The sequence below is a fragment of the Glycine max genome, chromosome 7 (assembly GCF_000004515.6).
Source record: "Glycine max cultivar Williams 82 chromosome 7, Glycine_max_v4.0, whole genome shotgun sequence".
Taxonomy (NCBI): domain Eukaryota; kingdom Viridiplantae; phylum Streptophyta; class Magnoliopsida; order Fabales; family Fabaceae; genus Glycine; species Glycine max.
In genome coordinates this window covers 37561306-37577418 of record NC_038243.2, presented here as the reverse complement: position 1 = coordinate 37577418, position 16113 = coordinate 37561306, and the positions used below count along the sequence as shown (strand labels likewise).

The following is a 16113-nucleotide window of genomic DNA, read 5'->3' as shown; positions in this document are numbered from 1 at the left end:
GAATGCTTAATATAATATTACACTTTAAAAAGATCCTAAGAGAACAATATATAAATTATAATTTTAATAAAAGATGTTTCAATTTTAAAATTTATTTAATACTTAAAAAAAATACAACACCAAGTCTTTTAATTGCATTTAAACAACATATTTTTTACACATCTTTTTTTTTATAGAAAAACAATTAATTTTTGATAAAAAAAATATTTATTAGAGTTTACAAGCCTAAAGTAAAACATTATAGTTTCCATGAACATAATAATCATAAATAATGTTTATGATGATATTAAAATAATATTAAGGGACATTTTATATCTTTAAAGTTTAATAATAAAATATTACAAATTTTAAATTTTGATAAATATATAATATAGTTTTATAATTTTTAATGACTATTTGTTTAATTAACTAATGAATTATATATAATAGTAAGTAATGTCCACTTAAGATTTATTTATAAGGAATTAAAGTTAACAGGCAATTCTATTTGATGATCTGATAAACAAACTACCAAGGTTTTATAGTTCAAGAAAAATATTAATCAGAGTCTCAAAAATATTGATGAAGAAATTGTTTTTATTAAAAGATGAAAAATTATACTATTCATAATCTTTTTAATAAATATTTTTTCCTTTTAATTCTTTAATCAATATTCTAAGCATACTAATTAATATGATCCATAGTTTAATTATACCGATTAAAATGATGCAAGACAAACAAGGGTGTTTGTACACAAAATAATACAGTACAAAAAAACTTTGTTCTTTTTTTTTTCTTTCTATTTTCCAATAATTCCTTTTAGTTTGGCACAAAGCTGCAAGCCTTTATTTGTTATAAATTTCTAATGACCAAATTGAGGGGGGCCAAAAAGAATATATATCCCTAGCCATTGATAAGGGCATCAATTTTGGGACGGGCTGCCATAAATAGGTCATAGTATGCCTTCTCCGTAGGGTGTATTGAATCCCAGAAGACAAACTTAGATGGATCAGAGCACACGTATGAAACCCCATTACACAAAAAAGTTGCTTCGATGTAACCACTTCCACAACAGCCACGATCAACCGCATCAAAACCTACCACAATGTACAACACGTAAAGAAATTAATTAGTTATAAGGTTATCAAATTTGGTAAGGGTGTATAGATGGCACATATATGTATAATTCCTCATAAGAACAAATATATATAACCAATCAAGGGATTAAAGTTGTCTACTTAATTTAATTACCTAGATTTTGATGCGCTTGAATCATGTCGTCCAAGGGTCCATATATGTCGAGGTAAGAGATTTTAGCACTGGCAGGGTTATTATTAGAGAAATTTAGTTGCATTAAGAACAATTCCTGTTGAAGCATCATATTGTGATCTCTTGCAACAGCGGAATACTTGTCCACACAACCACGTTCGAGAAATACATTATGGGAATTCAAGGTGATCATGATCGGCAAGCATCCCATTGGAGGTACTCCAACCAAAGCTATTTTTCGTGCACCTTCTTTCCATAAATTCTAATATGACAATAAGTATATAAGTTTTTTTTTTAACACAATGATCACAAAGAAATTTAAACCTGTAAATTGATGCATATTATTCCGAATCTTTCACCACTAGCTGTATAAGCCGACCCTAATGGTAACAAGTATATTAGTTAATCTAACCACAAATAGCATAAAGCTATACAATTTTTTTTCTTACCAATAGTTTGTGAGTGCACATGTACAAGTGTAATTAATTAAGAGCTATAAAACAGTAATTGCCAACTTTTCCTCTATATATCTGGGTTAGGAAGATTTAGGATGTGAGGTTTGTGATTTCAACGTTTGTTGGATTAAGGTGTGCTTGATGCTTTCTTGGTTTTCTGAGCTACCTTATCTGCATTGTAACTAATAAGACTAACTACTCACCTTCTATTTTTCATTGGTATGGAAAACTCAAAAAAGTCATTGATTCTGACAAGGGCAAAAAGAGCTTACTATTACAACGCAAACCTAACATTTGCACGGTTAGATTTTTTTCTCACTTTATTTAATTAAAGTTATAAATAGAATAATAATTTAATTCAAAAGATATTTTTTTTTATTTTCACTTTTAATTACAAATACTGTTTTTATTTTATTTTATTTTATGCTCTAAAAAGTTTGTATAGAAAAAAGTGAAAACAATGTTGTTTTCATTATTTTCTATAAGAATATTTAAAAATGGAAAATAAAATAAAAATAATGTGATGTTTTTGTGACTAAAATGAAAAAAAAAAAACTTCTTAAACCAAACGATGTTTTATATTTTTGCGTCATATTTTTTTTCATACTATAAAAAAAGGGGTTAAGGAGTATGATATAAAAAATATAAATGTTGTGAATTATATATAAGGGCATATGCAATCATAAATTGTTCTTTTCAATAGCAACTCTAAGAACGACACATTGGACACATTGGAAAGTACATCTCATATTTACCGCATCAGCATCATTTATTGGGAAGAGAAATTGTAGTTTCTTTTTTACCTTTTGATGAGTCCTATAATTTGTATCCTGTGTTTTGTTGTCCAGTTTTATAATATTACGGGAGAAGTTGTGGAGTTTATTTATGTATTACTTTAATTTAATATATAAAAAATTAATTGATTTACTTAAAATAATTAAAAATGATAAAAAAAGAGAAGAATGAAAAAGTTTATTAAAATATATATTCATCAATTGCTTGATGAAGTTGTTTAAGTTTTTCTCTTATTTTTTCCCCATAAAATTAGTGGTGTAGGGGCATTTTGGGTAAAGGCAATATGATACGAGGGAAACATATATTTTCAGTCTCCCTATTAATTATCAAGTGATCAGGCAAACTAAATGTCTGCACATTTTCTGTCACACTCGTTCACAATTTGTTGTTATATACCAATCGAACTTGTCTTCAAACAAATTACAAAGATATAATGGATTAATATAAATAAATCTTACAAAACAAACATGCTATGCATGTGTCTCTCTCTATATAATATACCAAAAGAAAAAGAAGCATGCATGGGAGATCAGATTCAAACCTGTATGAAATCTTTTATGTGTTGAAGCAAGAAGTGCCCGTAGGTTAAGGGGGTGGTGTAGGTCTTTCTTCGTATTGGCAACGAAAAATAATTAATGACGTAGTCATTTGTGCCCGCGCTGATGAAAAATAAAGCATTGTTTATGTGATATTCGGTTCTTTTCTTGCCAAGCATACCCTCTAACCTCTGTTTGTATTCTTTGAAATATTCCAACTGCTTTGCTATTGGAATTACATTCTGCCCAGACAAAACAACAGAAAATTAGTTAAGAATATAATCCTATATATGTCAGTTTCCACTTTCCATTTTAGCACATAATAGCGACAAATTAAAAATGTTTATACGAACAGAAAGTGTGAAAATATGTATGTTCTATGAATATGACACAACCACTATACATGATACAGTATACTCTACAAAAATATAAAACATGGTATCATAAATATTCTATCAGATTACATAATACATATTTAGACACCCATATGAAATTTCAGCACTTCTGTAATTAGGCTTTGATCAGTGAATAAGTAAAAGCGCATGCATGAATATATAACAAGTGTTGCAAAAATTCTAACAAGCACCGATATATATATATATATATATATAGAGAGAGAGAGAGAGAGAGAGAGAGAGAGAGAGAGAGAGAGTCCTTGTTATATTTTGCATGAACTAAAAACCTATGCCATCCATTTGAGGCATATATACGATAAAATGATACAGAAGAAAGCCTGACACTGTCATTTCCAAGTGCCCTTATTATTTGGTGTTAAACTGTCAATATTGAAGTGGTGAAGCTGATCATAATAAGTGTTGAGCTGTTAATAATATTAATGGACACGCATAACGGAGAAAAATGAAAGTAGAGAGAGAAAGACTTATACTCCCAGCATTGGAGTGAGAGGGTCAAAGCCAGAACCAGCAGAGGCAAAACTGACACCAGTTACAAGTTCTTTGTCACTGAGATTTGGATCCAAATATGGTGGCACCAACTCTTTTAGGCCTAAATATGAAGCTACATCACCAAGCAATAATGAGATATCATTTTGCAAATACATAGCAATTGATAAAATTTAAGGGAAAATATGTATTTAGCTCTTATACTTTTGATTAATGGTGATCAAGAAGATATATATATATATATATTTTATTATTATGCTAATTTTTTATTGATCAAATGGAGGTATATTTTTTTAATTAATTCTCATTTAGGATAAATCGAAAAAGAAATTATGATTTTATAAATAAAAATCATAAATCTTTATATAACTTTTACACAAAAAATGATACAAATAATTACAACTCTATAAAGTGAAGTCATTAAAATTTATGACTTGTTTATAAAGTTGTATTAGCATTTGATAATTTTGAAGAAAAAAAATCTCCAAATGATAAAAAGGTTAAAGATACTTGTATGTTCATTAAAAGTAATTCTTAAATTTTAAAAAATTGTGAATTTAATTATTTTAGCATAGTATTTATATGAAATATTCACTAATTTTGCTTATAATTGATCTTTGTATAACTGACTAATCACTTCTAGAAAAATCTTTTCTCTCGATTACATGTTAATTTTTTTCTTTCACAACTTAAATCGAGATTTTGTATAAGTAGATCGAAATTAGTATCGATGGGATTAACAATTTATTGATATTATAACTTTAAAAAATATGATGAAAACTTAGAAATAAAAGAGACTAAATACACACCATTTTAAAATTTTGAAAATTAAATTTATCAATATAAAAGTACAGAAACCTTAATTATATTTTACCAAAAATATAAAGACTAAAAACACATTTTTCTCCATATTTAACATGCAAATTAAGAACATGAATAATGATGTTATACCTACAAAATCAGTGCCAAGCTTCCCATTTGTGAACCTTCCCGTGGGAGCTTGGTTAACAAAATCTCTACCATAGGGAGGAAAATCGCTTCTGAAAGCCGTGTCTATGAAGTTGTTGTTTCCTGAGTCTACTGTGGAGTCTCCAAACACATAAAAGGCTGGGACCTTCTTCTTTAAATTAGCTTCAATTGTGACCACAAAACATAACAAGAAAAGCACAAAAAGGTGCACACGAGAGCGAAACGAATGTGAGTTAGAGGCTTCCATGATAGCTATGAGGATGAGCAAGGGATGGACCAGAATAAATATCAATGATGACCCTCAACAATGGAATGAAGATTTGGAATATCTATCAATCTATCTGTATATATAATAACCGAGAGGGCTTGCGGATGTTGTGGAGAGTGAACTACCACCGTGTTGATCTTTTATGACCAAAACAACCCTCAAAATTATGGGGTATTTCACAATTTGTCCATCCCTAGTAAGAGCTTTTGGGTAAGCATTGGTTGAGGAAAGTTCACCCAACATTTCCACAAGTTTCGAAGCTTCTTTAACAGCCTTAATTTCTTACAAGGTTAGTGTTTTTGTTGGTGCTATTAAGACTGTATATTGATGAGGAATAATTTTGTGTAAGTTCGGTATCATCATATATTTATCTGAGTTTGATGGATACGTACGAGTAAAATAATTTTATATTTTTATCAAAATACAAATTATTTTTTAAATAATTTTTAAGATAATTATTTTAAAAGTTAATAAATTTATTATATATTATTATTTGTGATTGAATAATTTTTTTTGCAGTGTTATTATATAATTCATTTTCTCTTATTGTATAAATAGTAAAGTTTTTCAAATAATTAACATATATTTATTCATCTAAGGCGGACTAAAACAACTTGCCACAATTAAGGATGGAATAAGCTCTTCAATTCTGATGTATGATTTCTCTTGAGAAAGGGTAGTGCAAAATGAAAATAATAAGCCTATGGAGACAATCGACTAAGACAAAGAGAGAGAAAGGAAGCAACTCAGACGAGGGCTAGGGTATACAATTTTGTGAGGGAAAAAGAAATTAATTAAATTGCTTCAATTTCAAAGACGGTGTTTATAACAATCGTTTTTGAATAATAGAATACAACGAAGTGCCTATTGACCCGTTTTTGTAAAGTGAATTCGACATCATTTTTAACAAAAATGCCGTTGAAATACAAGTTATATTTATTAAAGTATCATTGCATTGTAAACAAAGACGTTTTCTGCACCACCGATCTTGAAAACACGTCGTAAAATATCAATTTTGCATATGTTTTCATTTGGGGAAAGATTGATCTTCAAAAAATAGTGAACAATCTTGTCAATACACAAATATATAACTTTTCATCAGAAATTTTAATTACACTTATAGTTCACTGTTGCTAAAGCAATCATGCTTCCTTTGCCTAACTGACAACTTAGTTTAGTGACTCTTTTCAAAAGGCGCAATTAATCCCATGTCACCGTATGCTTGATGGTTAATGATACGTGAGAAAAATTAAAGAAAATATAAACATGTATTTATAATAAATTTTTATATCATTTTTTTATAATTAATGTTTTTATTTTTATTTATTAATTACATTATTAATATTATTTTATTTTTCTCTCATCTTTTCCTATTTCTTTCTCATTGAAAAAATGCTATTAACAAATTATATAAGATGAAACTATATCTATATTCCTTAACCTTGAAGACAATATTCATCATACTTTATCGCTTTAATTATTATAATGCTTGACTTTTATTTTTATTTAGCATATAGTTATATACTTATATATATATATATATATATATATATATATATATTTAAATTTCAAAGTTATCAATTAATTATTTTTATATTTTTCCTTTACGTTAATTTTTTTTTTCTCAAATCTAAACTTTCATTATTTTTAAGATTTTCATTTTATATTAAAACTTTATTTCTCATCATAAATCTTAATATTTTGTACTTTTGAATGATTATATTTGTTTTTTTTCTTTTTTTCCCCTAAATCAACTCTATTTTTTTTATTTAAATTATATATATATATATATATATATATATTTATTTATTTATCTTATAATTTTGAATCATTTTTGCATTTTATATTATTTGAATGTTACTTAAATTGAAAAATAACAGAATAATGGCGACATATTACTAGTTACAGATGAAATAAGTATACTGGATACTTAATTTGTCTTGCATAACTTAATTTGGATTAAATCAAGTTATAACATTTATTTATGGGCAGCTCGTTCACGATCAACTTGATTTGAACTTCATCAACTGTTTGTTCTGGAACCTGCCAAGTCCTTTCACTGCATAGCATTGATTATGCCATATCGAAATGATATTGTAAGAGATCACTCATATATATATAACATTTTTAGCCACACAATCCAATAATAATACTACAAAACTTTAAATATAAGGCGTTGAATTACAAATTCATGTTCCTGCAATTTGTTTTTTTCAAATGCAGACAATCCTACTTCTATCGAAAGGTATATACGATCATCAATATATGAATAGTTTGCATTTATAAGGAACCTGTGACAGTATTAAATGATGTTACGTGTATAAGTAACACAGCTACATTTTGATTGCAATATCAAACACATGCACAAACGGGATTAGTTGAGAAAGGTCAAGTTCTAGTTGTTGAGAATTAGCTAATTTATTTTAGTTTTGAGTAGGAATTGTTGGAGCAAAAATAGGAGAAACAAGACATCAATCTAAACACATGAACTTGTGAGAGAAAAAGATTGGAAGGAAATTTCTGTTATTTTATATTGTATTTTTGTTACACGTAACCATATATCTATATATAGACTAAAACAACTAACTAACCACCATCAACTACTAACAAACTAGTAACTATTTTGGAATTAATTATCCCTAACACTCCCCTTTGATTCAAAAACAGTGAATCAACAACAAGAACATTACAACAACATTTACTGAACAAAACTTCTTAATCCTCCAAACTCTGAACGCCTATTTTCCTTCTCAGCTCCTTGAATCTGTCAGCCTTCAACGCCTTAGTCATTATGTTAGCTAGCTGAACCTCAGTTCTGCAATGTACTAGCTTAACCTTTCCTTTAGCCACTTGATCTCTCAGAAAATGAAATTTAGTCTCAATGTGCTTGCTTCAGTCATGAGAGACTGGATTCCTTGCTAGATCAATAGCAGATTTACTGTCTACTAATAATTCAATAGCCATTCTAGTAATGATTCCAAGTTCTTGAAGCAGAGAAGACAGCCATGAAGCTTGACAAGCAGTTGAACATGCCGCAATATACTCAGCTTCACATGTTGAAAGAGCTACAACACTTTGCTTCTTTGAGCTTCAGGATATAGGTGCACCAGCAATCATGAATATATATCCCATGGTACTTCTTCTGTCCAAAACATCTCCACACCAATTAGAGTCTGAATAAGCCACAAGATGTGGTCTAACCTTCTCATCTTGATGTTGGAATAAAATGCCCATATTCAGTGTACCTCTAAGATATCTCAAAATTCTTTTGGCTGCAACCATGTGAGAGTGCCTAGGATCACTCATGAATTTGCTAATCATCCCAACACTGAATGCTAACTCAGGTCTTGTATGACAAATATACCTTAGACTTCCCACAATTTGTCTGAATACAGTTTCATCCACTGTAGCCTCATTTTCACACTTATCCAACTTCAAATTCACATCAGCTGGTGTAAGTGAAACATTATAGTCCATCATATTAAACTTCTGCAGTACTTCAAGTAAGTACTTTCTCTGATGCATGAATAGACTTTTCTTAGAATGCTGAAATTCTAAGCCCAGAAAATAGGATAAGGTTCCTAAATCAGTCCTTTCAAATTCATTTTTCAGATTCTGTTTCAGCTCTTCAATTCTCTTGGAGCTGCTGCTAGTTATGAGTAGATTGTCTACATATAAACAAATGAACAATGCCTCCTGATCCTGGTCAGTAAGCTTGACATACACACCATGCTCAACTGAACATTTCTCAAAACCAGAGTCAGAGAGAAATTTATCAATTCGCTTGTTCCAGGCCCTAGGTGCCTGTTTCAACCCATAGAACGCCTTTCTTAATCTCAACACCTTTTCCTCATTACCTTTACTGATGAAGCCGGGGGGTTGGTGTACATATACTTCCTCTTCTAAAGGACCATTTAGAAACGCTGATTTTACATTCAATTGCCATAATTTCCAACTTTTCCAACTAGTTATAGCTACCAATAGTCTTACTGTTTCCAGCCTAGCCACTGGTGCAAAGACCTCTGAGTAATCAAGTCCTTCCTTCTGCATGAAGCCTTTTGCCACTAACCTGGCTTTGTATTTTGCCACTGTGCCATCAGGTTTCAGCTTGACTTTAAAAACCCATTTAACAGCTATTGGTGTCTTGTTAATTGGTAAATTGACCAATTCCCAAGTACCATTCTATGGACTTAATCTCTTCATTCATTGCTTCTCTCCATTTACCATCTGATATTGCTTCCTCAAAACTCAAGGGTTCAGCATCAGCTAACAGCACCAAATGTTGTGCTAAGTCATTTTCTGCAGTCACAGTACTTGAACTTGCCTGATATAATTGAAAATCTTTAAGTCTGGATGGCAGATTCCTTTGTCTTTGTGGTATTTCTACATGTAAGTGACGTGGAGGTGAATGATCATCATTAGGAATTAAGGCATTGGGATTTACCTCAGCAGCAACCTCTTCCCTCACTGAATCATCAGAAATGTCATTTTCCCAATCCAGGTTCAAACTAGTCATAGGAGTAATACTGTCCTTAGACCAGTTCCAAGCTTCTGTTTCCACATGATGAACATCTCTACTATACACCACTTGTTTAGTCATTGGATTATACAGTTTGTATGAACCAGTGGGGTTGTAGCCAATAAAGATCATTGTTTCACTCTTGCTGTCTAGCTTCTTCCTTTTCTGATCAGGAATATGTTTATAGCATAAAGAGCCAAATACCTTAAAGTGTTTGACAGAAGGTTTCAATCCAGACCAGGCTTCTTCGGGTACCATCGAATCTAGCTTCTTAGTAGGACACCTATTTAGCACATAGACAGCAGTAGTAGCAGCTTCACCCCAAAAACTGTGTGGTAGATTTTTTGTTTTCAACATACTTCTCACCATATTGAGTATAGTTCTGTTTCTTCTCTCGGCAACCCCATTATGTTGGGGTGTATAAGGTGCAGTGACTTCATGCACTATACCTTGATCGGTACAATACATGTCAAACTCACTTGTGTTGAATTCTCCACCTCCATCTGTTTTGAGGATCTTCAGTTTCCTTCCTGATTGCTTTTCTACCAGTGCTTTAAATTGTTTGAACACAGTAAAGACTTCACTTTTGAGTTTGATGAGATAAATCCAAACTTTCCTGCTCAAGTCATCAATAAAAGAGACAAAGTATTTATTGCCTCCAAGTGAAACAACATCAAAAGGACCACACACGTCGGAATATACAACATGCAACAAATCATTGGCCTTGGAAGCAGTATATGAGCTGAAAGGATTTCTTGATTGCTTGCTGATCAAACAATTGTCACAGATCTTTTTTGGTGTCTGAATTGATGGTAATCCCAGAACCATATTCTTTGATTTCAGGGTTCCTAAATCTCTGAAATTAAGATGCCCTAGTCTTTGATGCCACAACCAAGATTCCTCATTTAAAGAAGTAGCACTCAGGCCCTGAGTTTCCATTGCTGTTAGACTAACTTGAAAGGTTTTGTTTGAAGCCATAGTTGCTCTCATGACCAGCCTTTCATTCTGATCATAGATTTCCAGAAAGCCTTTTGAAAATCCTATGGTGAAGCCTTTCTCTAGGAGTTGCCCTAGACTGATCAAGTTAGTATCCATCTTTGGTACAAACAGCACATCAGTTATCATAGCATCCTTACCATCTCTTCTTTTTAACAACACATCACCTACTCCTTCAACTTGAATTGATCTATTATCAGCAAATCTGACTGTGCTCTTTCTATTCTCATCAAAGTTAATTAACCAGTTTCTATTTCCAGTCATATGATTAGAGCAGCCTGAATCTATATACCAATTATTCTCACATCTACTCATATCAGAATTTGTAGTCATCATAAGCAAGAAAGGTTGGTCATCAGACTTTACCTCGGTATCCTCTTTAGCCAAATGTGCTTCATCATGTTGCTTGCCTCTGCTTTCATTCTGAGTGGGAGGGGCTCTGCATTCAGTAGAGAAATGCCCAAGCTTTCCACAGTTGAAGAACTTCAATTTCTTTCTATCCACTATCTTTCTTCCACCTTTCCATTGACTGTTACCACTTCTTCTTTCTGAGTTTTCTGACTTGTCTTGATCAGATCTTTCTTGATCTTGATATTGAGAGTTCTTGTAATTTCCACCTCTGGAACCTCTGCCCCTTCCTCTTCCTCGAGATCCATTTCTTCCACCATTGCTCCCTTTCTTAGAATTGTGAGCAGACAAAGCCTGATCACCAGACCTTTCTATGGATCTCTCCATAAGCCGCTGCTCATGAGCTTCAAGTGAGCCTTGAAGGTCTTCTACCTTCAACTCATCTAGCTTCCTGGATTCTTCGATCGCCACAACAATATGGTCGAAATTTAGGGTTAGCGTTCTCAATATCTTTTCAACAATAGATTGGTCAGAAACTATCTCACCACATGCCTTCATGGCATTGGTATGAGAGATAATCCGATTAAAGAACTGAGCTATCTTTTCATTTGACTCCATTTGCATCAATTCATATTGGCGGCGAAGAGTTTGTAGCCGGACCTTTTTCAGTTGCTCCCCTCCTTTGTTACAAGTTTCAAGAATTGTCCATGCTTGTTTCGCATTCTTTGCATTGGAGATCTTTTCAAAATGTGCATCATCTATGCACTGGTGTAAGAGAACCAAAGCTCTACAGTCTTTCTTCTTGTTGTCCTTGAACGTGGCGCGTTGTTCTTCAGTTGCCCCTTCAGCAAGATCAGGGAATCCTTGTTCCACAATGTCGTTTACATCTTGTGATCCCTACAATGCATTCATCTGGACTCGCCATCGATCCCAGTTCTTGCCGTCTAACGTTGGAAAGTTCGCCGGAAAGTTTGCTCCTCCAGTTGGCCCCATGAACGCAGCGACAATCAAAACGAAAACAGATGAAAGGAATGAGTGATCCCTAGATCATGAACCAATGCTCTTGATACCAATTTGTTGGAGCAAAAATAGGAGAAACAAGAAACAAGAAATCAATCTAAACACATGAACTTGTGAGAGAGAAAGATTGGAAAGAAATTTCTGTTATTCTATATTGTATTTTTGTTACACGTAACCATATGTCTATATATAGACTAAAACAACTAACTAACCACCATCAACTACTAACAAACTAGTAACTATTTTGGAATTATCCCTAACAGGAATGAGTGTGGATGGCCTGTAGTTGTTGTTGAGAATTAGCCAAGTTTATTTAGGAGTTACGAATTACACTCCCCTTTATTACTAGTACACTCTTTTGATTTTTATTTTCCAAAAGTACGTACAAAATATACTCCTTTTACACTATCCTCCATATGTCTTGCTCCCAAACGCTTTTAAGAAATTGCTCCCTCCGCATTTTATAGTGGTAGTCAATTGCATCCGGGAAATTGGTCTAGATTGAGATTGTTACAGAATCCTTTCTACCTCACCTAGTCTCATTATGATTCTATGAATCTCTCAATATATGAAAAATCCAAATGTAATGCTTATTTATTTGATGCTTTTTTTGTTACTATGCTGTTGTAGTTGTGAAGTATCAATTAACTAGTTGATCATGTTTAGTAGAAATTTCCTCCCAATCACTTTCATCTACAAAACTCAAATAGAATATCTTACTTAAATTATTTGAGTCTATTTAACTTCACTTGAATCTACACAATGTTTTTGATTAATAACTAGAGGATTAACCTAAAATAAAATAAATAAAAAATAGTAATTAAAAGACACAAAATATGTTATTAAATCTTACTATTTTTCTATCTTTTCCCTGATTTGAAACCCAGACCAGACCGACCGGTTCAAACAAAAACCAATCACGTGTCCGATCTAATGCTTCCTAAAAACTGATGTGTCCTTAAACCTGCTCAAAACCGCTAAACTTATAAAACTTGGTGTTTTAACCGATTTCGCTTAAAACTATTTTGTTTTTTAAAAAAAATTCAAAATAATATTGTTTTGGTTTTATTAAAAAATATCATAACTTATGATTGTTTTAAGTGAAGTTTAGTTTTTATTACTATCAATGTATGCACATTATGTTATTTTCTATTAAATATTACTAGGATATTATGTTAAAATATTTTATTAAAATCAGTTCGAACCCAGTTGAACCATTAATCTTTAAACTAGTGTCTTTAACTGTTCGATGACTAGTTCAATTTTGAGAACATTAATTGATCTTTTCTTGATGCCTTTAGGATATTATGTTAGTGGATTCAAATATATAAATTAGAGGGAAAAATTTAAAAATATAAAATTACAACTACTTGTAAATTTAAGGTGTATTTTGCATACCTTCATAGACCATGCAAGTGACACTTAATTTTTTTTCAATTAATACATGATCATTATTGGTGTAAAATTTAGGTGCATGGTTGAATTAAAGTTTAAGTTCAATTGCAAACTCAATTTGCAAAAACAATTTAAATCTTTCTTTTGCAAAACTAAATTTCAAGACAATTTTTTTATTGCAAACATACTTTTGGACGAATCAAACATGTTACCAAATTTAGTTTCCAAAAATATATTCGGCATCCTAAATTACTTCTTCAACCTCACAATCAAACATGCCCAAAAACATACAATGTGAAACTTGGTTTCGGATTATTTCCATGATTTTGTATTTTTAACAAAAGGAAAAATGTTAAAACATGCATTATGAAAAACCAACATATATTCGGTCTAGGGATATTCTGCTGTTTTTAACATATCATTTCACTTATATACAATAACAGCAGGCAAGTCACATGAAATACAACTTCTTTCTTAAATTGCCATTGATTCACCGACAATTCTAGAAACCTACTACTACTTATCTACTATCATAACTGGTAGCTCACTGAGCATCTTTCACTTTTGCTAGTAGCTAGTCTAGACTCTAGTAGTACTAATTTTGGTAGTGTTAGTTAAAATACGGGAGCCATTGAATTTACTCACCCGCCGTTTTGCATTTATTGCACAACTGAGTGTTTCGAAACCGATGCTGTATTGTTGTAGGGTTAAATGTGATGGATACGTTTGATCCATGTTGAGCTGATCGTTTGTCACATCTCTTGCTAATTTGGTACCGTTAGTTGCCATGCAGAAGCCATTGAATTTACTCATCACCCCCTAAGTCCCCTTTGCATTTATTACTCACCCCCTTTATTGGGAAGCAACTTCGATTTGTTACCTTAGTTCCAAGCATATATCATACTAGTATATGGGTTAATTTCTTTGATTCCTTTTTAGGCAATTACACCTATAGTTTATTTTTAATTGTCGAATTTGTAAAAGATTTTTTTATTTCTATTTATCTGTTGTTTATAACATTTAAGACAATATTAATTACTTTTTTTTGTTAATTATATCCTTACCTTTCATTTAATTATGAAGTAAGAAAAAATAAGATAAAATAGGAATCTTCATAATTATTTTATTAGGATAAAAAAAATTACTGCATTTTTTGTTTCTATGTAGAAATCTTAAAAGATAGACAAAAAGGAAAAAATATAATATCTTATTAGTTTAAAATATTGGTTAGCTTTATTGATAATTAATTCTTGCTAAAAAATTTGATGGACTACCTTGAGTAAAGTCTCTCATTTCAATAACATTTTTTTATCTACAAACCTCAAAGATAAAAATTTAATTAAAAAATTTAATTATAATTTCACTCAAACCAATATTATAATGATTAATTTCTTTGATTTGGTATTAATAAATGTTATCTCAATTTTTAAATATATTTTTATTCTTTTCAATTTCATATTTTTAACTTTTAGTTTCTGTAAATAAAATGTTCTCTTTAGTCTTTTCAAATTCTAAATAATTTGATCTTAGTCTCTATCATCAATTTTCATTATAAAATGGTGACATGACAAATAATGTCCAACATGGATAACACCATATTAGAAATTTGGATGATGCCATCTTATCATATGGTTAAAAATGTCACGCCATTATGTCATTTAGCAAGGATGCCATAACATTATGACACATCATTAATAACTTACTGAGTTACTAGAAAGAAAATAAAATTAGGTGTGAGAGCCTTGTGTTGTTGCACGGATTTTAAAAAAATCAAAATGAGAAATTTTGTCAAGAAAAATAGTTTTTTACTATCCAGCACCCAGCAGCCAACAGGTGGCAAAGTGCTGGACAGTTTTTATATGTATACAGAAGATTAGTTTAAGGAACTAAAAGAAAAGGTAAAATATTATAGAAATGAAAAAAATTATTTATCTTAAATTAAATTTTAAAATAAAATAATATTAAGTTTTCTCTATTTTTTGTCTCTGCATATTAATACTTTGATATACTCAACACCCTCAAGCTTCTATAATTTCTACCATGAAAACTAACTCAAACAACTATTAATATTTTCACACTCAACAAATTCACTGGGAAAGATATAACAATAATAAGCTTTTGCGAATTCCCACCATAGACTTGATTCATGATGCCTTCAGCCTTTAATGCACCAAGGAAGACACAAATGGTTTACCAATCACTGATGTCGGCGGAGGAGGATAAGTGAGCCATAGGAACCACAAGAAGGAGAAGCAACCATGGAATATTTCCTTGAGGATTTGCTCTTTCTTTTTTTCTTTTTTTAATGAAGTTATGTGGGGTTGAGTTGCATATTTAGATATAGACATTTGACATTGATTATTATCTTCTTGGAAGCACAAGAATGGAAAGGGGGAGGGAAGGGATGACAGCTACGTGGAGCTTGGAGGAGATTGGAAAGGGAGAATAAGAGTTTGAAGCCGAAAATTAAGGGTTAGAGATGGAGAATAAGAGTTTCTTAATATTTAAGCATTCTATAATTTCTAATCCTTGTAAATTATTGATGACATGACAATTCATCACAATTGTTGACATGGAAGGTATTATTCTTGTTGGACACTAGTTGTCACATAATGAATTTTGTAGTAGATACTAATGACAATGACCAAATTCAAATTATTTA

The 16113-nt window shown here is 31.2% G+C and overlaps 1 protein-coding gene across 1 annotated transcript; it reads right to left on the bottom strand.

The window, feature by feature from the left end:
• Positions 1-688: 688 nt before the first annotated feature.
• LOC100779250 (GDSL esterase/lipase At5g45960) lies at positions 689-5206 on the bottom strand. The gene is made up of 5 exons (XM_003528427.5): positions 4888-5206; positions 3921-4051; positions 3040-3276; positions 1231-1510; positions 689-1076 (listed from the first exon to the last, which is right to left on the bottom strand). The coding sequence occupies exons 1-5, from the start codon at positions 5150-5152 to the stop codon at positions 883-885; spliced, it is 1107 nt and encodes a 368-aa protein (XP_003528475.1). The 5' UTR covers positions 5153-5206; the 3' UTR covers positions 689-882.
• Between the last annotated feature and the right edge of the window lie 10907 nt (positions 5207-16113).

Coding starts and splice junctions, on each gene's coding strand:
- LOC100779250 (XM_003528427.5), bottom strand. CDS start 5,152: ATGGAAGCCTCTAACTCACATTCGTTTCGCTCTCGTGTGCACCTTTTT. Junction 4,052..4,887: donor GCTTGGCACTGATTTTGTAG/GTATAACATCAT, acceptor TTGGTGATGTAG/CTTCATATTTAGGCCTAAAA. Junction 3,277..3,920: donor CTCTCACTCCAATGCTGGGA/GTATAAGTCTTT, acceptor TTGTCTGGGCAG/AATGTAATTCCAATAGCAAA.